At 36.6% G+C, this 24,196-nt stretch overlaps 2 protein-coding genes and 1 long non-coding RNA gene across 4 annotated transcripts in view; 2 read left to right on the top strand and 1 right to left on the bottom strand.

Moving 5' to 3' along the window:
- The first annotated feature begins 284 nt into the window (after positions 1-284).
- LOC128175757 (uncharacterized) lies at positions 285-21,373 on the top strand. Of its 2 annotated transcripts, XM_052841602.1 has the most exons (12): positions 285-387; positions 558-747; positions 1,701-3,190; positions 3,292-4,899; positions 5,132-6,739; positions 9,624-11,243; positions 11,364-11,513; positions 15,683-15,787; positions 15,997-16,103; positions 16,196-16,330; positions 17,881-17,990; positions 21,272-21,373. In XM_052841602.1, exons 3-12 carry the CDS (start codon positions 1,710-1,712, stop codon positions 21,356-21,358), a joined length of 7,011 nt encoding a protein of 2,336 aa, XP_052697562.1. In that variant the 5' UTR covers positions 285-387; positions 558-747; positions 1,701-1,709; the 3' UTR covers positions 21,359-21,373. The 2 variants fall into 2 exon arrangements, with proteins under 2 accessions (XP_052697562.1, XP_052697559.1); XM_052841599.1 differs by lacking the exons at positions 558-747; positions 15,683-15,787; positions 15,997-16,103; ... (1 more) ...; positions 17,881-17,990; positions 21,272-21,373 and having other exon boundaries at positions 350-387; positions 11,364-12,924.
- Positions 20,410-24,196, top strand: part of LOC128175771 (multiple epidermal growth factor-like domains protein 10) — a 19,356-nt gene continuing 15,569 nt past the window's right edge. The window contains exons 1-4 of the mRNA XM_052841613.1: positions 20,410-20,612; positions 21,730-21,831; positions 21,916-22,022; positions 22,110-22,244. Of these exons, the coding sequence (XP_052697573.1) occupies positions 20,503-20,612; positions 21,730-21,831; positions 21,916-22,022; positions 22,110-22,244 (454 nt within the window). The 5' untranslated portion in view covers positions 20,410-20,502. The remainder of the gene's footprint in view (positions 20,613-21,729; positions 21,832-21,915; positions 22,023-22,109; positions 22,245-24,196) is intronic.
- LOC128175780 (uncharacterized) lies at positions 21,280-22,677 on the bottom strand. The gene is made up of 3 exons (XR_008242719.1): positions 22,586-22,677; positions 21,704-21,822; positions 21,280-21,415 (listed from the first exon to the last, which is right to left on the bottom strand). It is a non-coding gene; the product is annotated as an uncharacterized LOC128175780 (long non-coding RNA).

Below are 24,196 nucleotides of genomic sequence, written 5' to 3'. Positions count from 1 at the left end.
AAAAGCAAAAGTATCTGTTCACAAATTTATGACTGTCGTGGATAATATACATTTTCGATTCGGCAATTATACCCACTACCTTCATACCTGCAGGAACCACCAAATAAAACGTATTACTGTTTTAACCACTTCAAAGTCGGCTATTGAGACTTAAGAATTAGTAAAATTTCCTGTCACAAAATAAAAAATATTTGATTTTACAAGTATATTGGTTGAATTTCTTGTTTATAATTTTCCGTTTTTTGTTTCGTTCCGCCGTCCGTTCCGCCAGGGACATGAATAACGTTAAACACACGAGAAAGCGGCGATTTAAATATTTCTTATAGTACTAGATTTTCACCCAGTTAAAGGAGATTTTGCAAGTCGAGTTAGAGAGTCATATGGGTGGTATGTATGCATCTCTCTCTCTCTCTCTCTCTCTCTCTCTCTCTCTCTCTCTCTCTCTCTGAAGTTGACGGTAACATAATTCTGAAGTTGACATAACATAAATCTAGTACGAACAAAAAACTAGGCTTACAGGTCCGTTAAAATCTACTTAATCATGTTCTATTATTTAGTGTTGTTGTTAGAAGACAAGATATAGAAACAACAGAAAAGCGACAAGTGGTATTGTAAGCACTAACTTTGCGTTCAAATCTCACTTTCTCCATCGACAGTCGATCACCAGTTCGGTGAAAATTAACGCGTACGTCCTGACAACTTGGTTCATTATGTAATTTTGACCCTCCATTGATTCATAACAATACGGTAAGATTTTGCGGTATTATTTAAAGTATGCAATTTGGCATTTTTAGTGCTGTATTTTCGGGGTGTTGTGTAATTGGCTAAATTTAAACTTTAGAAATAAGGCAATAAAATAAAACTTGTTTCAAATGTTTCCAAAATATTTATTTTTTGGCTTGTATACATTGTTTATTCTATGAATTTCGCAACGCATGTCAATAACGCGCTTTTATTCTGTATAAACACGTGCACAAGAGTTTTTGACCCCAAACATGCACCTAGCATCGTTTTTGAAAGTGGAGGGGGGGGGGGGGGGACTCATCCAAAAAATCTTGACAAGCAAAAAAAAAAAAAATGGGGGGAAAAGGTTACTTTCCAAAATCCTGTAAATCCAAATCCGTGGAGGAGTATAATATAAAATAATCAGAGAAATGAAACTAAGGGGAAAAGTATGAAGTATACATTTGTAAATGTATGTTGTTTGTTTGTTAATAGTCAGAAAATACAGTCCTATATCATACATGTACTGATGCACACCTTCAAATATAAGATTTCTTTACGTAAGATGTACATAGGCTATTTAAATTTCCTTGGTGCGTTGTTCGCCTTCTCCTTTCCTTTTTTGTCAACACTGGCAATTTCGCAATTGACTTCTTAAAGAAAAAAATAATTCCGTTTAGTATCAGTTACAATTGTTACACGCCCGTCGTCATTTCGTTTAGCAAAATTTAAAAAATATTATTTGCAGCTAAATTATTAAACAGATCGTTTTCATCAAGAAAAACACTAGAATTTGCAGAAATCTTAAAGAAGTTTTTTGAAAAGATAGTAAATAAATGGAAATATACAATGTGTAAGGACCAAGAAGAGAATGTTACTGTATATGGGCTACCATTCTTGCCGTTGTTAAAATGTTCTTTCACTTAAAAATGTCTGATAATTCATTGCAACCAATATGAAACATATAATGTTTTCAGCTACCAAAGATGAGCCTGCTGACCGTGTTCATCGCTGCTGGGACTCTATTCGCTCCACTGATTCTCTGTAATGGCGAGGACGTCCATATTGAGACTAGACTCGGCCCGATGGTCGGCATCAAAAAGAACGACGCAATGGTTTCAGTTTTCTACAACATCCCTTTTGCCAAACCTCCCTTAGGGAGTCTACGATTTGCCAAGCCCGTGCCATATGGAAACTGGACCGGCACCCTGAATGCAACAACACCTGGAAAGCGCTGTATGCAGGTTGCCTATCTCGAGAGCTTTGAAATGTCAGAAGACTGCCTACAACTCAATATATATGTACCGAACTCAGTTAATATATCGTCTACGGTGCAGACACCTGTGATGGTTTTCATCCATGGCGGGGGATTTACGGGCGGGGGCGCAGACCTGTACGATTCCAGCGAGCTGTCGCGACAAGGAGGCGTCATCATCGTCACAATACAATATAGACTTGGTATATTTGGATTTTTTTCGCTAGGGAATGAAGAGGCGTCCGGTAATTATGGTCTTTGGGATCAGATGCTGGCGCTGAAATGGGTCAACCAAAATATCGGCTCTTTCGGAGGAAATGCGGGCGCTGTGACTGTATTCGGTCAATCTGCTGGCGGGATCAGCTCGTTATTTCTCTCTCTAATTCCAGAAAATAAAAATGTGTTTCATCGAGTAATTGTCCAGAGTGGAAATTTGTTAGTTAGCAACTCGACACAAGCTTCATACGACATTGGAGAACTGTTGGGTTGCTCAAACAATATCGGAGCATCTGCATTTGTTGGTTGCTTGCGAAATAAGGACCCGAATACCATTCTCACCACTTCTTCAACGTATACGTTTACTGGTTCAAGCACATCGGGTTTGCTGTTTGCTCCCAATGTTGATGGTGAACTGTTGAAAAAGACACCTGAAAGTCTTTTGAATGACTTTTCATCTGAGGAATACAAATTTTTTTCTTCTCTTGACTTCATGACAGGAACAATAAAAACGGACGGAAATATATTCTTGTTAACATTTTCAGAATCTATACAAAATGCATTAGGCATCAATTTAACAGCAGGGGTATCAACTGAGGAGTTCTGTAACACTCTTGTTCCTGCGATTTTAAACGTCCCCTATAAAAACAACACTTTGGTATTCAAAAGACTTTGTGAAGAATACCGGGTACAAAACAACGTCTCGGAGCAGAGTCGCCAGATGCTACAGTTCGTCACAGATTACTTCTTCGCTTATCCAGCTTTTGGGGGTCTTCGTGCTCACAGTAGCCAGAACCTCGTTTCGAACACTTACCAGTACGTGTTTGAATTAGAAGCAGCGTGGTCTCTCTTGTTACAGCGTCCCCCTGTGTGGTACATCGGCCCAGGGCACGGCGACGAAATGTTTTACTTGTTTCCTAATATCAATTTGACGGACGTTCAGAAAAACGTCTCTGCTTCAATAATAAAGTACTGGACCAACTTCGCCAAATCTGGGTAAAATGATAACAACTTATATCAAACTCTTAATGCAATTTTTAATTACATAATATATATGAACATGACATCATTTAACATGAACATACCTATCGTTTCAGGAACCCGAATCACCCTGCACTGCCACACTGGCCATCCTACAACCATGCAGATCAAAGCTACTTAAGTTTTGGGAAAGTTATCGAACCTGGCATGAAGTATAAAACGAAACGAATGAAGCTCTGGGATGAAGAAATTCCACAAATTTTGGAGCAGTCATATCCTATCGTTAATACACAATCTGGGCCAATAAAAGGCATAAACAAACAAATGGGAGAAGAACCAAATAAAGGCTCAGTTAGTGCGTTCTACAACATTCCGTATGCAGCACCACCTATCGGAGAACTGCGATTCAGCAAACCGAAACCTTTCGGTAACTGGTCAGGTACACGCGATGCCACGCAATACGGCCCCGAGTGTATGCAGGCTGAGCTGACACCTTTTCCAAAAAGTGAAGACTGCCTCCAGCTGAACGTATTTGTACCAGGTGTTCCATCCCCATCCTCTAAGAAGTCCGTGATGGTTTGGATTCATGGCGGTGGTTACCTTGCCGGCTCATCATTAATCTATGATGGCAGTGACATTGCCCACCAAGGTGACGTCATCGTTGTGACAATAAACTACCGACTTGGCATTTTCGGATTTTTGTCACTTAACGATCCCATTGGAAAAGGAAATTACGGACTATGGGACCAAATCCTTGCCCTCCAGTGGGTCCAACGAAACATTGCTGCGTTCGGGGGAGACTCGTCCTCTGTTACTATTTTTGGAGAATCTGCCGGGGGGTTCAGTGTTTCCCTTCTCTCCCTGATTCCCTCAAACCGGGGCCTGTTTCACCGTGTAATATCACAGAGTGGCGTGGCAGCCTCACGATGGGCCTTTGGAAGCTCGGAACCAGCCACTAGGTCTGTTGGAGACATGTTAGGATGTTCCAGGCAATTAAGTTCTCAGCTTTATATAGATTGTTTACGCAAGGTAAACGCTAGTACCTTAAATGACTATACTTTCGCTTATCTTCAGCGAGATCCCTCTACTATTCGCCAATTACTTGAATTCACTCCTTATATTGATGATGAATTGTTTCACCATACGCCTTTAAAAATTCTGTCAAATTCCTCCTTACCGGAGCACGAGTTTCTGATGTCCCTTGACCTCATCAGTGGGACTGTTACAACGGAAGGTTCCCTATTAGCAGGCGTTATTAACCAGCCAGCTGTCCAAGAGAAATTCAACATTAATGCGACTGCGGGCATATCAACTGAGTTTATGTGTGATAACTTTACGAAAACACTCGTGTCGGACTTTTTCGATGGAAACAATCGAGTTAAGGAGCTCATCTGTGAAAAATACACCGTACAGAACAACATGACTGAACAAGGACGAAGAATGCTGGACATATTTACAGACTTCCTTTTTGTGGCGCCATCTTTCATTCAGCTTCAGTCACACAGTCTCCAAAACGTGCGGTCCAAATCTTTCCAGTATGTCCTTGAAAGAAAGAAGGTGACACTCGACGGGACGCTGAGTTACTACCCACCCTGGTACGACCCACCGGGACACGCCGATGATTTGTATTACCTGTTCCCTCAATCTCTCGGTTTGACGTCCCCTGTAGACCTCCAGTATTCTAAAGTCATGATGTCATACTGGGCAAACTTCGCAAAATACGGGTAAATATAATTTGCACACTTAAAATACGGTACATACCTCTGACGTATTTGCAGAAAAACGTGTTTGCCTCCACAATGAATATTAGAGAACATTGCCAAATCTCGGTTAAATTAAAACATTTTCTGTAGTATCTCTCAGTTCGTGGTTTTTTTTTCAATCAATTTAAACAAAGGAACGAGTTTAATGATCTTTTAACGTCATTTTCCATAACATTATCTTCTATCGTTTCAGTAATCCTAATCACCCCTCACTGCCACACTGGCCATCCTACAACCACGCGGATCAGGCATACTTGAATTTTGGGGAAGTTATCGAACCGGGCATGAAGTATAAAATGAATTCAATAATAATTTGGGATGAAGAAATTCCACAAATTTCGGAGCAGTCATATCCTATTGTTAATACACAATCTGGGCCAATAAAAGGCATAAACAAACAAATGGGAGAAGAACCAAATAAAGGCTCAGTTAGTGCGTTCTACAATATTCCGTATGCAGCACCACCTATCGGAGAACTGCGATTCAGCAAACCAAAACCTTTCGGTAACTGGTCAGGTACACGCGATGCCACGCAATACGGCCCCGAGTGTATGCAGGCTGAGGTGTCCACCTTTCCAAAAAGTGAAGACTGCCTCCAGCTGAACGTATTTGTACCAGGTGTTCCATCCCCATCCTCTAAGAAGACCGTGATGGTTTGGATTCATGGTGGTGGCTTCCTTGTCGGCTCATCATTAATCTATGATGGCAGTGACATTGCCCACCAAGGTGACGTCATCGTTGTGACAATAAACTACCGACTTGGCATTTTCGGATTTTTGTCATTAAACGATCCCGTTGGAAAAGGAAATTACGGACTTTGGGACCAAATCCTTGCCCTCCAGTGGGTCCAACGAAACATTGCTGCGTTCGGGGGAGACCCGTCCTCTGTTTCTATTTTTGGAGAATCTGCCGGGGGGTTCAGTGTTTCCCTTCTCTCCCTGATTCCCTCAAACCGGGGCCTGTTTCACCGTGTAATATCACAGAGTGGCGTGGCAGCCTCACGATGGGCCTTTGGAAGCTCGGAACCAGCCACTAGGTCTGTTGGAGACATGTTAGGATGTTCCAGGCAATTAAGTTCTCAGCTTTATATAGATTGTTTACGCAAGGTAAACGCTAGTACCTTAAATGACTATACTTTCGCTTATCTCCAGCGAGATCCCTCTACTATTCGCCAATTACTTGAATTCACTCCTTATATTGATGATGAATTGTTTCATCATACGCCTTTAAAAATTCTGTCGAATTCCTCCTTACCGGAGCACGAGTTTCTGATGTCCCTTGACCTCATCAGTGGGACTGTTACAACGGAAGGTTCCGAGCTAGCAGGCATTATCAGCCAGCCAGCTGTCCAAGAGAAATTCAACATCAATATAACCGCGGGCATATCAACTGAGTTTATGTGTGATAACTTTACGAAAACACTCGTGTCAGACTTTTTCGATGGAAACAATCGAGTTAAGGAGCTCATCTGTGAAAAATACACCGTACAGAACAACATGACTGAACAAGGACGAAGAATGCTGGACATATTTACAGACTTCCTTTTTGTGGCGCCATCTTTCATTCAGCTTCAGTCACACAGTCTTCAAAACGTGCGGTCCAAATCTTTCCAGTATGTCCTTGAAAGACAGAGGGTGACCTTTGACTGGACACTGAGTTACTACCCACCTTGGTACCGCCCACCGGGACACACCGAAGACTTGTATTACCTGTTTCCCCAATCCTTCGGACTTACGTCCCCTGTAGACCTCCAATATTCTAAAGTCATGATGTCATACTGGGCAAACTTTGCAAAATACGGGTAATTTTAATTTTTTTAAAGGGGTAACTTATTATAATTGTTTTTTCTGCGGAAGAAGTACTGAAATGAAAAAAACTGCTTCTTTGATAGGACCAATCTCCCACAGTAAATGCGGTCTATGTCTCAAATAGTTCTTACCTTGCTACACAATAATGAAACAAGAATATTCTCAGTAATTTGTTTTAAAGAAACATTTTTTGTTCTCCAAATATTCACTAAAAATGACTGAATAGCAGGTTTTGATAATGATAAATCAGTGAAATGCACAAGAGCTTTAAACCAATTTGTTAAAAAAAAGTTTGTAGTTTTAGATTGGATTAATATAATATCATTTTGTAAAATTATTGTTTTTACTTTCCGAGTAATATATATTTGATAATCTAGGATAATATTAGTTTTGAACCTGAAGCATTTTTTCTGGACCATATGGTCGGAACATGACTTTAGCGCAATATTAAATCGAACATAAAAAGTGTTTAATTTCGTTGAATGGCCTAATTAAAAACAGAGGTAGTGAATATTTCCCCTCTTTTTACAATAAGCACTAGTTTTGTTACTCGGAACTGTCCAGAGTTAATAGACTGAATTATTTCTTTGATGACAGAAAGTCAAGTACATCTAAATCACGTCTGGGAATCTCCATGACTTTTTCACACAACGCGCACCTTTCAGTCAAACATTCAATGAACACAATTAAGGAATTATAATGCTCTCACTTTGATGGGAGGAATGACACTAATCTTAAGGAAAACAAACAACACATATACATGTTCTCTTTACTTTGTCCCTGGCCCTGGGGGGATCTGAAGTAAATGTTTTCAATAAACAAATATTTAAAATTAGAGAAAAAAAGAACTATATTGGAAATTGAGATTTTCATTAAAGAAGATGGGGGAATAAGATGGCGCAACTGCCCATTTGGTTTAGTCGTAAAATACAATTTCAAATTTATTATTTTTTCAAATAAATATATTTGATATGATATACAGTAATACAAGTTTACAAGAGGGTAATTTCTAACTATATTCAGTTGGAAATGTTAAAAAAAAAAGATGGGAAAAAAATTACAAATACTTAAGTTTTGGTGGTATCGAACTTTTAAAAGATCTAAATTCTATAAGGATACCTTATTACTGGTGTTCTAACTACTGAGCCATCCCATTCACAACAAAGTGTGTTGTTTAAATGCTTTATGAGACGTTGGCCACGAATTTACGGACTTGTATTATTTTTCTTTAACGTTCAGTTGTTGGGCTACAAAATGACATTTTGAAAGTGTAGTGGGTCATCTCTCCATATTTTTGTTGATTGAAATCGGTTTAAATTCCATAAAACCGCATTTAGACTATAACAAAAATATGGAGCTCGGACCCACTCTATAAAATCAAAGTACTGAAGAACTGACGGGAGTTGATTTTATCGATTGTTATTTATTTTAAAATCAACGATATGTCATTTTGCATGGCAAGTAAATTCCTATAAGTATTTAAATTACGCACATTTTTATAATATGAATCCTACAGGAATTTCGTGAAAATCCAATATCAATCTAGCTGCAGAACTGTAGCTCTCCGGGAAAAAAATATTGACAGACCGGAGAGCTACAGGGCCACCCATTGAAAAAATTGTATATTTATTGCGCAGAAAAATGTGCGCTAGTTTCGACTGATTTACCTTATTTATATGCAAATTCTTAAAAAAAATCCCAATTAGTACCATTAAATTCTTTTAAAGTCTCTTCACTTGCCTCAGATAGTCTATTAAACACCCTCACCAGTCCCGTAAATTCATGTGGTGCACTTTGTTTACATGTAAAAATGGCGACTCTCGATCTCGATGTAAATTCAACATAATTGATTTTTCGAGGTCGGTAGCGTGTTTCGGAGAAAGTCTGAGGCAAATAAAGAGGCGATATCAGTAGTAAATTGCATGAAGAATTTAATGGTACTAATTGTTTTCACAGAATTTGCGTATAAATAAGGTAAATCAGTCGAAAACTAGCGCACGTTTTTCTGCGCAATAAATATACAATTTTTTCAATGGGTGGTCCTGTAGCTCTCCGGTCTGTCAATATTTTTTCCCGGAGAGCTACAGTTCTGCAGCTAATATCAATCATGTTGTGTAATATTCAAAGAATTATTCCATCAAACTACGTATTAGTAATCGAAATAGTTATGAGAAATTGTATGGATCCAAGCAAAATTGAACTCTACTCTCGTTCAACCAGACTCCCAGCTGTATCCGTTAATCTCCGACAAGCAAGAGGGACTCTAAGCTTGTCGGAGATTTACGGAGACTGCCAAGCGTCTGGTTGAACGAGACTGTATTAAACTCTGGAGTAGGAATACATAAAATGTACGTCTTCAAAAAATATCTAAATTGTTTGTACCATTTAAAATCTGACTATTTACAAGGTATCTATAAATAAGTTTCCTTGAAGAACAATGCTTAAGAACTCATTACATCGAAATTATTGATTAGAACTAAATGTTGTCAGCGGTGTTGATTGGGCTTAGGTCCAAACACTGTTTCACTTTCGGTTTGTCTGAGTGACTGCATAGGAGAGTTGATTAAAATCAACTCCCAAAAAGGAAATTAAGTTATAAAAATGACACTATTTGGATGTTTTGACACGCATACGCCAGTTTAAATCAACCTATTAAAAGTATTTAAAATATTTCAGGGTTACAAACCGATGCAACTTTAAATATACATCGTTTTAATTATTTTTAAAAAAATTATTAGATTTAATGATATTTTAATTTTGTAGTATCTAATCATTCCCCATATGGGCATTTTACACGCCTTATTCACCCATCTTCTTTACAACGCGACACATTCACAATTTTTTTATGAATTGTTCTTGTTTCTTTCTCCGCTTTAGGGACCCAAATGACCCCTCGCTGCCGTTCTGGCCTACTTACGATGCATCAAAACAAGCCCATCTAACGTTTGGCGACAATATTACTGCAGGAATGAAGTACGAGAAAGACAGAGTAAAAACGTGGGTGGACGACATCCCGCGGGCCATGATGGATGCAGGCTTCTCTGACGTGGAGGTTCAAACTCCTTTGGGCAACATCCGTGGGGTGAAGAGAGCCGTTCCTCATACGTCTCCCAGCGAAAAAGTCTATGTCTTCTACGGGATTCCATTTGCTAAACCGCCGGTCGGGGAATTGAGATTCGCCAAACCGCAACCGTATGGAAAATTCAATGACACCTTCGATGCCACAAAGATGGGAAGCGCATGTTTACAACCTCCAGTCTTTCCTGATATAAAACATTACAGTGAGGACTGTTTACAGCTAAATGTATATGTTCCAAACAACATATCAACCTCGAACAAAAAATCAGTAATGGTTTGGATTCATGGGGGTGGATATGCTCTTGGTTCAGCCATTCAAACTGACGGATCAATTTTGGCGACCAAAGGTGACGTCATTGTAGTGACGGTAAACTATCGTCTTGGTGTGTTTGGTTTCTTTAGTCTCAATAATGACGCATCACGCGGAAACTATGGGATATGGGATCAGATCCTTGCTTTAAAATGGGTAAAAAATAACATCATGTCTTTCGGTGGAAACCCCGACTCCATTACGATTTTTGGAGAATCTGCTGGAGGTTTCAGCGTTTCACTTCTTTCTCTAATTCCACAAAACCAGGGACTCTTTCACCGAGTTATAGCACAGAGTGGGACAGCTCTAAGTCCGTTGGCGTTTGGTGATTCGCGTCCAGCTACAATAGAAATTGCCAATTTATTGCAGTGTAATTACAATGCTAGCGATAATTTCATTGAGTGCATGCGTAATAAGACCGTGGAAGAAATATCAAACAATTACTTAGCATTTGTAAGCAGAAATACGAAACGCTTGGCTCCAGTAGTTGACTTTATGCCAAATGTTGACAACGAGCTGTTCAATCAAACGCCCACCGAAATCATCAGAAACATGTCATCTAAAGAGTTCCAGTTCTTCGCCTCGCTCGATCTAATGTCAGGAGTTATGAGACAAGAGGGATCGGTTCTTTTTGAAATTCTTAATGCTGAAATCCAGAAAAAGTACAATTTTGACCTAGCAGCCGGAATTCCAACTGTGTTTGTCTGCAACTATTTCATCCCCGCCTTCCTCGACTACATCCATATTCCTGGAAATCAGCAACTGATAAAGTCATCTGCCTGCGACAAGTACCGAGACACCAGGTCAGAGGCAAAACAGGCGACATATGCTTTTGATTTCGCGGCTGACTTAATTTTTACAATTCCATTGGTAAAGGTTCTGGATGTTCACAGCACAAACAATGTACACGCGAGGACGTTCCAGTACCTAGTGACGGAGGAATACCCATACTCGTACTATACATTACCAGGCTGGTATGAAGGTCCTAGTCACGCAGACGACGTTGGTTTTATCTTTCAGTTTTTTATTCCTCCCACAGACAATATAAAGAATTATCTAGCTGTATCTGATAAGATGATTGCTTTCTGGAGCAACTTCGCAAAGAAGGGGTGAGAACTTTCCACGAGATTGTGAATAACTTACTAGAAGCAAATCCTCATTTCTTCTTAAGTGATGTCTTGTAAATCCAAGTGTAATAAATTAGTTAATGTCCATTTTGTATTTTACAGCGACCCAAATGACAACTCCCTGGAAAGATGGCCTGTATACAACAATCAAACTAGAGGCTACATAATCCTGGACAGCGGCACCAAATCTGATATGAAGTACGCAGACTCTAGGGTGAGGTTCTGGTTGGAGGAGCTTCCCGACAAACTTGCGTACAAACCGACAACAACGCCCATAAACCCTTATGTTAAAGATGGAGCGGCAATGCTAGGTCACAGATCTATATATTTTGGTCTATATGTTTTTCTTCAATGTTTGATAGTGTTAACGATTTAAAAATCAGTAAAAGAAATTGGTTTTCAAAATCTACATTCATATAGATACATCGCGTTGAGAAGTGTGTGACTGTCAGTCAATATATCAGGCCTCAGTGATTAGAGCTTTAATTTGAGAGTCTCGATTGAGACTTGACTTTTCATTCCCTATTACATGAATTGATGTCTTTAATGGGGTTTTTTTTACTTTTAATAATTAACATAAATTAAGTATCATTAGACCATGCATATATGTTTTGGTTTGAAGATCTGTTATTGTATAGAACTCAAGTTCTGTCAACTTACTAGGTTCTCGCCATAAGTACATGTAACTATTTAACTACCAGTTTATCAGCATCGCCATGTACGTAGATAGACATAAGGATGTATACTAACAGTTTTATCGGAATTTAGATCTAGCCAGTAATAATAGGAGTAATGTCAAAATCTCCATTAGGATGCAATGGTTGACTTTAAAAATTAATGAGTTCCCCCCAACTACAAAAAATCGAACGACAATCAACAATGCTATTTGAGTAACTATAATTTTTAAGGTTTGTAATCAATTTATTTCGTGCATGGGTATACTTGTTGCATACAAATAATTATATGAAAGGATAGGAACATCAGACAAAACGTTATAACTTAATGATATTTCTCCTGAGGAGATTGTAGTTCACAATAAAACATGAATGAGAATATTACGAATATCAAGTCGATTGAATAGTCAAAGAAGAAATGAAATGAAACGAAAATGAATGTTGATTTTATTAACATTTTGAATGATAGAGTAAGTCTTGTTCTTGTCCATTGAAATAGCCATTTGTTGTTTGTATTAGAAACGAGCCTTTTTAAAAATCATATTTTATTGATTTGCATAGCTGAAGTTTACGTTTTGGAATATAATAGATTTTTTTAATTGTGTTTATTATTAGGAAGAGATGCATGCAAGGCTGATATATATCTATTTTAATATATCGTGTGATACATGTAATATATTAACGTTGTTTTTGAAATGAAAAAAAGTCTTCAATTTTCTGTTAAAGATTTTGTCACTCATGAATTGGTATGAATTATAGTTTATATCTCTACGAAGAAAATACAATATTAAGTATGTAATTTGTTGTCATTACACGTCCCCTTTTAAATGGAAGGGAAAAAAAGGAGTAAGACTGTGAACATGGCTGATATAACAGTTTCGAAGGAGACTTCATCAAAACGTTTTAACACAAATGCTATAGGAGACTTTATCAAAACGCTATAACACAAATACTATAGAAGACTGAATTACGGAAGTGTAATTTTGCCAATCAATATTATTTTTACAAAGTCGTATGAACAAGATTTTAAGTCGTCTCATCATGAGATAATATGCCGCAGGTATGAGATTACAGGTCGTATGTACGAGATGAAAAGTCGTTATAACGACCTAAGTCGTACAACCGACATGATTAAGACGTACATACAAGAAAATGTATCGTATACATATACGAGATGATAAGTCGTTATAACGAAATAATAAATCGTATGGACGTTATATCACCCCAAACACACTAATACTTGGTTTATGTATTTAATATTATGATTTACTATCCCACATGTACGACTACCTCCTCATTTCGACTTATAAATCTAAGTATTTTTCATCCGTACGACTTATTATCTCTTACAGGCGGTTATACGTTTCCGTACTTAGTTTCTTGATCGTACGACTTGGTATCTCGTAATTGCGAATTAGTTTCTCGATTTTTTTTATCCCGTTAGAACGACATACCGGTAGGCCGCACACGTACGATTTAGATGATGTCATCTTAATACCTACTTTCTCTTTATTATAACTAATTATCTCGTACATACGGCATATAATCTCGTATACGAGTAAGCAACATGTACCAAATACAAAGTAAAATAAAATATTAAGGTCAAGAGGTGCCTACAGGTTTATGAAATTCAAAATAATTCTTTCAATGATGCTTCATAACAATGCATTTGTTTGATAAGATGTACCAGGGATTTAATGTTTGATAAACACAATGAAAAGTCATGTTTTAAACAACCATTTTCTATGAAATATGAAGGATAAAAGTAACAAATCTCGGAGTTTTGTTCATTTTTGACTAATAAGATATATCTAGAATGCCTACAGTCTCTCCAATCGTGACCTTAATTTTGGCAATCATACTATTCCGTACAATACATACCCTAGGTGTTGAAATATGTTTTGTATCTATTATTTCTAAGTAGGTGGAGGCTGATTAATGATAAATCAGATAAAGGAATATTTTTCATGATGTGTCAAAAAACTCATCTCAGAATAATATTGTTTTTACCCCCAAAGGAATACCCATAGTTTAATGTCCTGTGTCCAATAGAGAGGAAGAAGGTACTTGGTTCCGGCAGCCTACGGCCGTTGTAGCTGACCGATCGTTAGGGTTAAATTAATGCTTCGCTGTACATTTGTAAACGTATGTTTTATAAAAAAAAAAAAAAGAAGAAAAAAAAAGAAAGATTCAATACCAAACAGATTCGGATTGGACGTTCAAACAGCCAGGACAAATAACCAAGGTAGGTGTATACAGTCGTTATTTAGCATTGGCTTTGATTGTATGGTTTCCGTTCATTATATATAGTTTGTGTTTTAAACTCTCTTCAAGAAATGGAATTTTTTTTATCCTTTTAATTTTCATTTTTCGATCTTATTTAAAAATAACAAACAAATCTCTTAAAAGTAGTTTTTGTTTTCTCTTTCCGAGCTAATACAATTCTGGCCTCCGTTAAAGGTCTTATTTTTATTTACCGGGATAATTTTTTTATTCGAATTTTATCTAGTACTAGTATATGAAATAGTTTTCCTCTTTTAATTGACTTTTTCATAAATAACTGATAAAAATCGCTGCTCATTGTGAATGAAAGAAAAAAAGTACATGTTTGCAATACTTCGTTACAAAACACTCCAACGAGAACTGCATGTTCACCACAGCTGGTTAGAGTTGATTTATTTTGAAATTCAGCTCAGCTTAAAATCCCTGTGTTTTAAAATTTGTATGTTGTTTTAAGGAATGTGACAACAATGCTTTTCCTTTATTTTGGCACCTCAGCTTAGATAATGTCATTACGTTTTGAGAAAGGATGTAATTGAAATTTTTGTCTATTTATCAGGACAGTAAAACACGGTTATAGCGAACACGCGTATAATAAATCGACGCTTACATCGCGATGATTTCCATTCCACGTCACCTAATAACAGGTTGTAAACATGGTAAACTTGACTGATAAAACGAATTACGATTATAACGAAGCAAAATCAACCTTCTCTGTCACTTCGACATAGGCGTGTTTTACTGAGTATAAGAAAAATTTAAGAAAAGTCTCATTTTCTAATCAACATAGTTAAAAAGAAACATTAAATTGAAATTTCTTTCAAATTTAGATACACAAAAATGAAGATACTCGCAATCAAAATGTTAATGAATACATGGTTTTACATGTACATATCATAATAACTAAAAATGGCCACTACATGTACTACAGTTCCTTGAGACTAGTACAGTGTCCGTGCTGCGACATCCTTTACTTCATCTATTTTTACAGAGATATAAATATGTACGTGGATACGTATTTAAAACTGTTCTTAACATGCGAGAAATCTACAATGGCTGTTCCTGTAAAACTATTTACACGATATACTGATTTGCTATTACCATACTGAAATAGTAAGTGTATGCTATGGTCACCCATCTCTCTCTCTCTCTCTCTTTCTCTCTCTCTCTCTCTCTCTCTCTGCTATGTGTACCTGTTATTTTTTGTTACAGATGGAGTGTAGACCATTGGTTTGGGCGTCTGTATGTTTGGTTTCTGTGTTCGTGTTGTGCGAGTCAAGGACTCACTACACAACCAAAAAGTGTCTAGAGAGCGTCAGGTAAATCATTTATCTAATATTAACAAATCTACTTCCTATACAAACGGAGAAACTGTTGGGGTTAACGAAGATTAGTTAACCCAGCGAATTAATCTTAATGGACAACTTTTGACGTTTACGGAGATTGGGGTACTGTAAATTTCCACAGGTACAGTGCTCTTGAGACCTACAGGACTCTGGTGGAGTGTCCTTACTACGTGAGGAGATGTAGGACGAACTGGATGGGCCAGCGGGTCTGTACCACAGAACGAAGGTCAGACTTTTATACAATACTGCTTACAAGCCCATATTTATTAACATACATGTACTTTTAATATGTAACACTTTTAGGATATCATTTACAAGCACATACATGTCTATGCAAGTTTTCTATACTGCGGTTGAGAAATCAATCAAGTTTGAACAGTAAATTATTAAACTACATTCATCGAATTATTAAAATGATTAATATGTGAATTATAGGATTGGACTTTGTTCGAAAATATTAACTAGAACCGTTTTCAAAAACAAAGATGTCCCAGCCTGTTGCACTGGTTACACGGAAACAGCCGACGGTAGATGTGCCCAAGGTAAACCGACACTCTTATTGGCCTCTTGATGTTGAGAAATAAATACATTTGATTTTAGAATCATCTTAAGTTGTTGGTTGACACTTTTTCAGACTGTCACGACGACAAATATGGTTTCCAGTGCCAGAAGAGCTGCGCTTGTCCTACAAATGCGAATCCGTCGTGTGACGTCACAGACGGAAGTTGCACGTGTTATCCTGGCTGGCAAGGCAGTGACTGCAATATAGGTATGATTCAATCTCAACCTCTTAGGCCTTTACGGCAGGCTCAGAAAATAACCTCGAATATATTACATAGGCGTCCATGACAACCCCCCCTTTTTTTTTTTTTTTTTTTATAAAACTTGATAACTTCAACATTTTAACGTGACAATCTATTGAGATATCATGAGTTAAAAGTAATTAAATTCAACGATATACCCTAAAATATACCACAGAAGAGACATACAAGTTGTCTAGCCGATACTTAAATTGTTTCATTTCTTAAATATCAATGCCATTATGGCATGGATATAAGTTCGAGATAGTCCAATGATAACGTCTGTTGATGAGCCAACGTGATAAGCTAGAGCGTGCACCATCAAGATCTAAGGCTGGTAGACTAAGAACTAGCAATCTCGGATTTTAAGAGGCTGTTCAAGCAAAATTGAGGCAGGACTTTGCACACGCTGTCTTGGATTTCAATAAATTTTTGTGTGTCACTTCATTTTAACATGATTGTAATATATGTGAAAGAGAAAGTTCATTGTATGCCTTACTAGGCAGAAAAATGTCTATTTTTGAATTTGGAACATGTTTAGTGCAAAAAGGCCTCAGAAGTTGTAAAAATGTTGTGAAGATTGATAAGCTGTAAAACTTCTTAATTCTATAAAACTTTTTAAAAATTACAATACATAGTTTAAACACACTTAATACTTTCATTTAGACTGCTTTTAAAGTATAAATATATTTCAAACAAAAATATATGCCTTATCAAAGTTGGTGCATATTTTTGAAAAAAAAATTCTGGTATTCTAATGTAAATTTGAAATTTCAATAAAATCCAATACATTTTCCTGAAAGAACAAAATGAGGCCTCTTTACAACCCTGAGAAATTAAATTTTGAGAAATAAAAATAAATTCAGTGGGAACAGCATCGGTCTCGTAGAAGCAGTTGCACAAAATTACCCATTTTTTACATTGAAAATCAAGTTTTTCCACGTATAAGATGTATAAGGACAGAGAGTGACAAAGTTCACAAGTATTGACTATATTTTAATAAATGAACATACTAATATCTTTATAAAAGGGAATGCTTTATGATGAAAGCAATATTGATCACTCATCAAAAACCAACATGATTTTAAGTGCAAAAAGGTCATTTTGACAAAAAATGTTGAAAACTGAGTTTAATTCTTCTAAAACTATTCACATTTGAAGAAAATTAGCAAATAACAATTCACTATTTAGATGGTCTGATATACATTCAAATTATTTTAAGGCTTTTCACTATTCAATGAAGTATATAAATTTGAGAATAAGGATTCATAATGTGTAAATCACTGATTCAGGAATATTAATTATTGCAGGGTAAACTGTATTTTTCAAATCCAATTATTTGTGTGTTTTCACTTTTCAATAAGTTTATAGCTAAAATTTTCTTCTTAAACTGGTAATAAACTTAGTGGGATAATAATATTGAAGCTGTATTTTAAAATCGTCATTTTGTGTAGATCTTTTTGTAATATATTATTATCCGGTATTTTATTGCGGTATGGTTTTCTTCTCTTTTCCTAAGTGTGTCCATCTGGTACTTTTGGACAGGACTGTAAAAACACTTGCTCATGCGCAGATAATGAGTCGTGCGATTCTGCTGACGGAAATTGTGTCTCTGTTGTGCCGTTGAAGGTAATATACTCGTGTACTGTCAACTGTTGGAATGTTTTTATACGAATTAACGTCATGTATGTTCTTAAATACATATTTAAATTACTTTATCTACTTTGTAGTAGATCAAGATGTAGCACCAACAGAAGAGAAGTTACGTCCTAACAGAACTAAAGAAACTTTCATCAATATTCTAGGAAAATATCTATAACGAGAAGTCTAAGAAAATGGATACAGTTACTGGATTTTTCAAAATATCTTTTTTATCAAAAAGTTAAAATGTTTTCTTGAAATTGTTCTGATTTTGGTTTAATTTAAATAAATAGTTACTGTACGATGACCTAATTTTTGTGTTATTCTCTGAATTAAGGTGTGTGGGGTTATTTGCGCAGTCGCAACTGATATTATAAGTGTCTGGCTGAACGAAGTATTAAACTTGTTAATTAACGAATTAATTAGAAATAATTATAAAGATAAAGGGCCATTTTTATTAATCTACTTAAATAAAAAAAAACCGAAAAACATGTTTCTAACACACAAGTTTGTCGTCAAATCCCATCAGTTAAGTACCTACTCTTGACCGTGTGTTTACGGCAAAAATTATCTTTAGAGTATTGTAAAAAAAAATTTCATAGTTATAAGAGACCCATATCATTCAACAAAATTGCCTTTTTCATATAAAAAAATCAAATGAATTGATGAGGTTTAGTTTTTGAATATTAAGAAGGCTCGATGGTTGTGGCCAATTTTAGAGTATTTTGATCTCCTAACGAAGAAGAGGTGTGTATAAAGATATAGAAAAATGATAGAATTTAAAGCTAAAATATTTGGACTTTTCTTTAAGTATTGGGTACATGTATTTTTGAGATGCAAATAAACAGTGAATAGACAGAAGACGAATACTTATTTTTGACTCAGGCGAATAAAAAAATCGCAGTTGAAATTCCAGGTTTGATTTCTGTGAAAAGTATCTAAGGATAGGAGGTTAACAAACATCGCAATATAACGACTTATATATTTGTATTGAAATTTATATCAACATTGAAAATTCAAATTTGGATACAGACATCTTACTAGTTGTCATATTTAGAACGATTCCGTTGGTTACGTTTTCTTCAATGGCCAAAACTAAAATTATTGTCTTCATTTTTTACCCTGGTAAACATCAAACAGTTTGGTCCTGTGGTCGCGTTTTAACAGCAGTGCATGAGGAGTGAAGAAAATGGGTATAGTCTTCCAACTCGCTTAGCAAAGTTTGATACAAAGATACACTTAATACATTTTAAAGGGACTCGGACACGATTTGACTTAAAATTTTAAGAATTTTTTTTTCCATTTTCAATATTTATACTGATAAATATAGAAGTTTATAATGCTTTGTCAAAATTTGAAAGTCAAATATTAAGTCATAAGCAAGATACAGAGTTCATAATTCTTTGTTTTGTAAACAAAGCCCGAATGTTGTCATTTTTACATATGTGTTATATCGGTGCAAGTTTCAATCAAATGTATCTTTCTTTTATTGATAATAGTATTTATGAAGATACTGAATTAGTTTAAATTGTTTTTACAAATCATTTTGTCAAAGAAATGGTAATTCTCTACATTACATTTTTTGTAAACAACTATAAGACTCGAGCTTTGTTTACATAACAATCAATTCCTACCTCTGTATCTCGCTTGTAACTTGACTTAAACATTTAATATTTTGGTCCATCATTTAAAATGCACTAGTAAATCATTTTATACATAACAAATAAAAATGAATTTTTTTTTCTCAAATCGTGTCCAAGTCCCTTTAAGTTGCCCATGATAAACATTATTTTAGAAAACGCTTGAATAAATAGCATAGTAACATTCTCTTTATTTTCCATTTATTTAAAACAAAGAATGGGTAAAATCTTCTGTAGATAAGAAAATATTAACAAAGTTTACAGATATTGCCTAAACTCTTATTCTTACAGATATTGCCTAAACTTTTATTCTGTTGTTAATATTGTCCAATCTGTGTTAACCGTTCAGGGTCCAAAGTATAAGAACCATTTTAGCAAGAGCTTAGACTTTGGGTAGTTGTGTCAAACAGTAATGTGACGTAGGCCTGTCTATTTCATTGCTAGCCACTCAGCAAAATTTTTGCACTTTGAAATCAAGAAGATTTGTCTGGCTTTTGAGCTTAAACCACGCAATCGTTGCATATTTTCTTAAAACCGCGTCATTTTTATCATCATCAGCCGAAGAGAAGCAGTGAACACATTGGAGCGGTCACAGTTCAATATATGTACATGTAATAAGTAAGTGTCGTACTTCATTCAGCTAGTACAGGCTTCCGGTGACAGCAAGCTGAGTTTACTTAACTGACCCTTAAGGAAAGTCACTAGAATAAAGGATTGTTTGTAAATACTTAAACCAATAACAATCTGGTCATCAGGAAACAGGAAACACTCAGTCATAAGGACGGTTTTGATTTGATTTAAAATAGACAACAGACTGATGTAAGTAAGTCTCTCGCTCTCTTACATGCTGATATTCATAGATGGGTTTCCGCCGGTTGGTTGGTTCGTTTGTCTGTGGAATTTACGGGATAAATTTGATCTGTTTCGCTTGGAGTGAATTGGCTTCTAAGAACTGTCAATCGTCTTATAAGTGAGTATATTAATTTAATATACTCATAAGTTTACAATACGAACTATCAAGTTGCTGTTATATCAGAGTACTCCCAAAAGAAGTACCCCTTTTGACAAATAAATGTCTACCGAATTAGTTGCAACACACACACATTTTATTAATAAATTAATGTACTGTAAAAATATGTCATTCTGTAAAAAATTGTTGAACACCAGTTTAGTTATTGCTGAAAGATATTAAAGCATAATAAAGCATAATTAACTTTTTATTTAACAGATATATCCGATTAAAACTTATCAAAATCAAGTAAAAACAATATTAAATTGTATTAAGTGTCAAAAGTCAAATTTGTAATAAATAGTTTTTCCACCAATAGATCATGCTTCTCGATTCTACGACATTTTATGAGGAATCATCTACTCTATATATAAAAGACGCAAGAAAGATTCAGTTAAACAATAAGATGCTTGCTTTTGTGATTCATGCTGCTATGAATGTAGCTCGCATTGTAGAAAAAAATACATAACCCGTGTATGTAGTTTGAAATTATCGCTTCCTCCGCGACCCAAATGAAACACTAAAGAAAGCATTTTACTGTCTATATATTCACACCAATCTCTGAATCATTCAATCAATGATACTTAAAAGATAATTAAAGACGTAATTTTATTATGTAGACAAAAGGAAAAGTAATCCATCTATGTAAAGGTTACCCTGTTTACAACAACATCTACTTTGAAAATGAAATCTTTGATCCGCTCTGACTATTTCAAGTCTGATGTCGTACAAAGAAAGTACCTTAGATAGCGTGCAATTTAAGTCTGTAAACAAAAAAGGACGTTGTATAAATTATCAATTATAGCTATTTGAATTTAAGTTGATATTTAATTAGCTCAGCAATGCATTTGCGAGCGTTTGATAAGACTAGGATTCCAGGAATACCTTTGTTCATGGTTACACATCGATTTACTGGATTGCGAAGATCTCAGTCTTGTCAATTTGCGTACGGATTACAAAAGAGATCTCTTGAGACATACAAGGAAAAGGGTTGGGTGTAAATTATGTTTTGACCGTTTCATTTATAATTGAAGCCATATGGTTTACCCTACCTTTTGATGTATTCTGTCTTCGACAGGTATTCGTACATCTTTCAGTATGACAGTTATGCAGCCTGCCCTTACAATGAGCAAGTCTGCAATGGGTGGTTCTTGGGGAGAAGATGCACCACCTATACAAAGTAAGACAATATCATTTACATGCAATCATTATTCGTCTTTTGCTTTCCCTACCTAACAGGTTATTAATCTCTTTTTTTGCTAAGATATTATCGGTGTGTCAAGAAAATGTCGCGGGTGGATTTCGCTTACCAATATTTTGATGTCTGTTGCCCTGGTTACATAGAACTGAACAACGGAACTTGCCTAAGAGGTATGTGAATTTTTTGTAAATCCTCCTACTCAGAATCACAGAAATAGAGGAACTTTGTTGATATGATTATAAATTTTTCTTTCCTAGGCTGCGCGGAGGGTAAATACGGGACTGAGTGTGAAAGAGATTGTAATTGTCAAGGCCACGCCTACCCTGGGTGTGACATAGACACCGGAAACTGCACGTGTTTTCCAGGCTGGACAGGAAGTGATTGTAATAAAGGTACATAAATACCTACATTACTTTTCAGGTGATCCAAAAACACAGCCTATATAATGGACAAAACAAACGATTGTTTCCTTTTGTATGCACTTGTATTATCAAACAAGAGATTGAAGATTCAACTTTGACAACTTGATAGCAGCATGCTCCTATGCGAACAGCTAGGTCATCTCTATGACAATGAATCTAGCTGCAATAATGTAGCCCCTTCTCTATTTTTTTTTTGGGGGGGGGGGGGGGCTATAGGATCTCCGTAATGGTGCAAGTGCGGGAGTGATTCAATCCCGCAATGATTTCGTCTCAAATCGTATATAAATGACAATAACATTTGCATTTCTTACCTGAACTCAAACATTGTAGTTGTTTAAATAATCCAAAAATATGGAGTATAGTCCATATATAGGGTTTTTTCGTGTATGTCAACAACGGAGGTATAGGGTACTTTTTATATCCTATAACCAGGCACTATAACCAGGATGTGCGCATGCGTGAACCAACTTTCCATCGGGATAGGTAAACGATTGGGAGGAAATTCGAAAGCTATTTGGAGGAACTTCGAACTGATATATGTGCAATTTAAAAATGCGATTTTTATATGAAAAATATGATCAGAAGTGATAAAAATGTTATGTACATTAGATTTTACACCAAAAAATTAAATAAACAATTGAGAGAACAATCAAAATCAATGTTACAGGAAAACAACAGGCACTTAGCATCGGAGGGGGGTTGGGGGTTGGAATGGGGGCAGGGACAGGGGGACGGGACTGCCCCCCTCCAGCACACGTTTTCTCGCAGCAAATATTCTTTTTGAATTAACTTATAAAAAAGTAAATTAACATACAGTTGCACCCCCCCCCAATATTTTTGGGACCATATAAGATTTGAAATGAAAGAGAGGAAATAAACTGTGAAATTGAAGTTAAAGGTACACTTAGCCCCCTACTCCCACGGATTAGGATTTTCAATTATTTAAAAAGTATTTTTGAGTTGGGGGTTTTTTCAAGGCAAGATTGGATGAGTCTGCCCTCAACCCACTTTGCTACGATGCTAGGTGCCTGAACAAAATATCATGGTTTCATTACATACATGTATGCTAGTATAAAGACTTTATGTAAACCAATATTATCTCGTGCATTGTTCCTTTCACCAGGTTCTACAAACACCTTAGTCCAAAATAAATATAAAAAAATCCAAGACTAGGAGGGGAAAAAAGGAGAAATCTATTTTCCTTTTTTTTTTACTCAGGACCTATTTTGCTGGGGGGGGGGGGGGGGGGGGTGGGGGGATTTGGGGTGAACAGGTCACTGACCCCTTGTAGATCTACCCATGACCTATCACCAGGGTCTGTATACACATAACCAGGGTCAGTATACCCATCACCATGGTCTCCAGGGTCAGAGTACGTATCACCAGAGTCTGTGTGCCCATCACCAGAGTCTGTACACCCATAACCAGGGTCAGTATACCCATCACCAGGGTCTCCATACCTATCACCAGGGTCAGAGTACGTATCACCAGAGTCTGTGTGCCCATCACCAGAGTCTGTACACCCATAACCAGGGTCAGTATACCCATCACCAGGGTCTCCATACCTATCACCAGGGTCAGAGTACGTATCACCAGAGTCTGTGTGCCCATCACCAGAGTCTGTACACCCATAACCAGGGCCAGTATACCCATCACCAGGGTCTCCATACCTATCACCAGGGTCAGAGTACGTATCACCAGAGTTTGTGTGCCCATCACCATTGTCTGTTTACCCATAACCACAGCCAGTATACCCATCACCAGGGTCTCCATACCTATCACCAGGGTCAGAGAACGTATCACCAGAATCTGTGTGCCCATCACCAGAGTCTGTACACCCATAACCAGGGCCAGTATACCCTTCACCAGGGTCTCTATACCTATCACCAGGGTCAGAGTACGTCTCACCAGAATCTGTGTAC

This window comes from Crassostrea angulata, chromosome 1 (assembly GCF_025612915.1).
Source record: "Crassostrea angulata isolate pt1a10 chromosome 1, ASM2561291v2, whole genome shotgun sequence".
Classification (NCBI taxonomy): domain Eukaryota; kingdom Metazoa; phylum Mollusca; class Bivalvia; order Ostreida; family Ostreidae; genus Magallana; species Magallana angulata.
This window is presented reverse-complemented; position numbering and strand designations above follow the sequence as displayed.

Excerpts from the sequence above, each read along its gene's own strand:
- LOC128175757 (XM_052841602.1), top strand. The coding sequence starts at position 1,710 with ATGAGCCTGCTGACCGTGTTCATCGCTGCTGGGACTCTATTCGCTCCA. Across the intron at positions 4,900-5,131 it reads GCAAACTTCGCAAAATACGG|TAATCCTAATCACCCCTCAC; the intron begins GTAAATATAATT and ends CTATCGTTTCAG. Across the intron at positions 16,104-16,195 it reads CGACGGTAGATGTGCCCAAG|ACTGTCACGACGACAAATAT; the intron begins GTAAACCGACAC and ends ACACTTTTTCAG.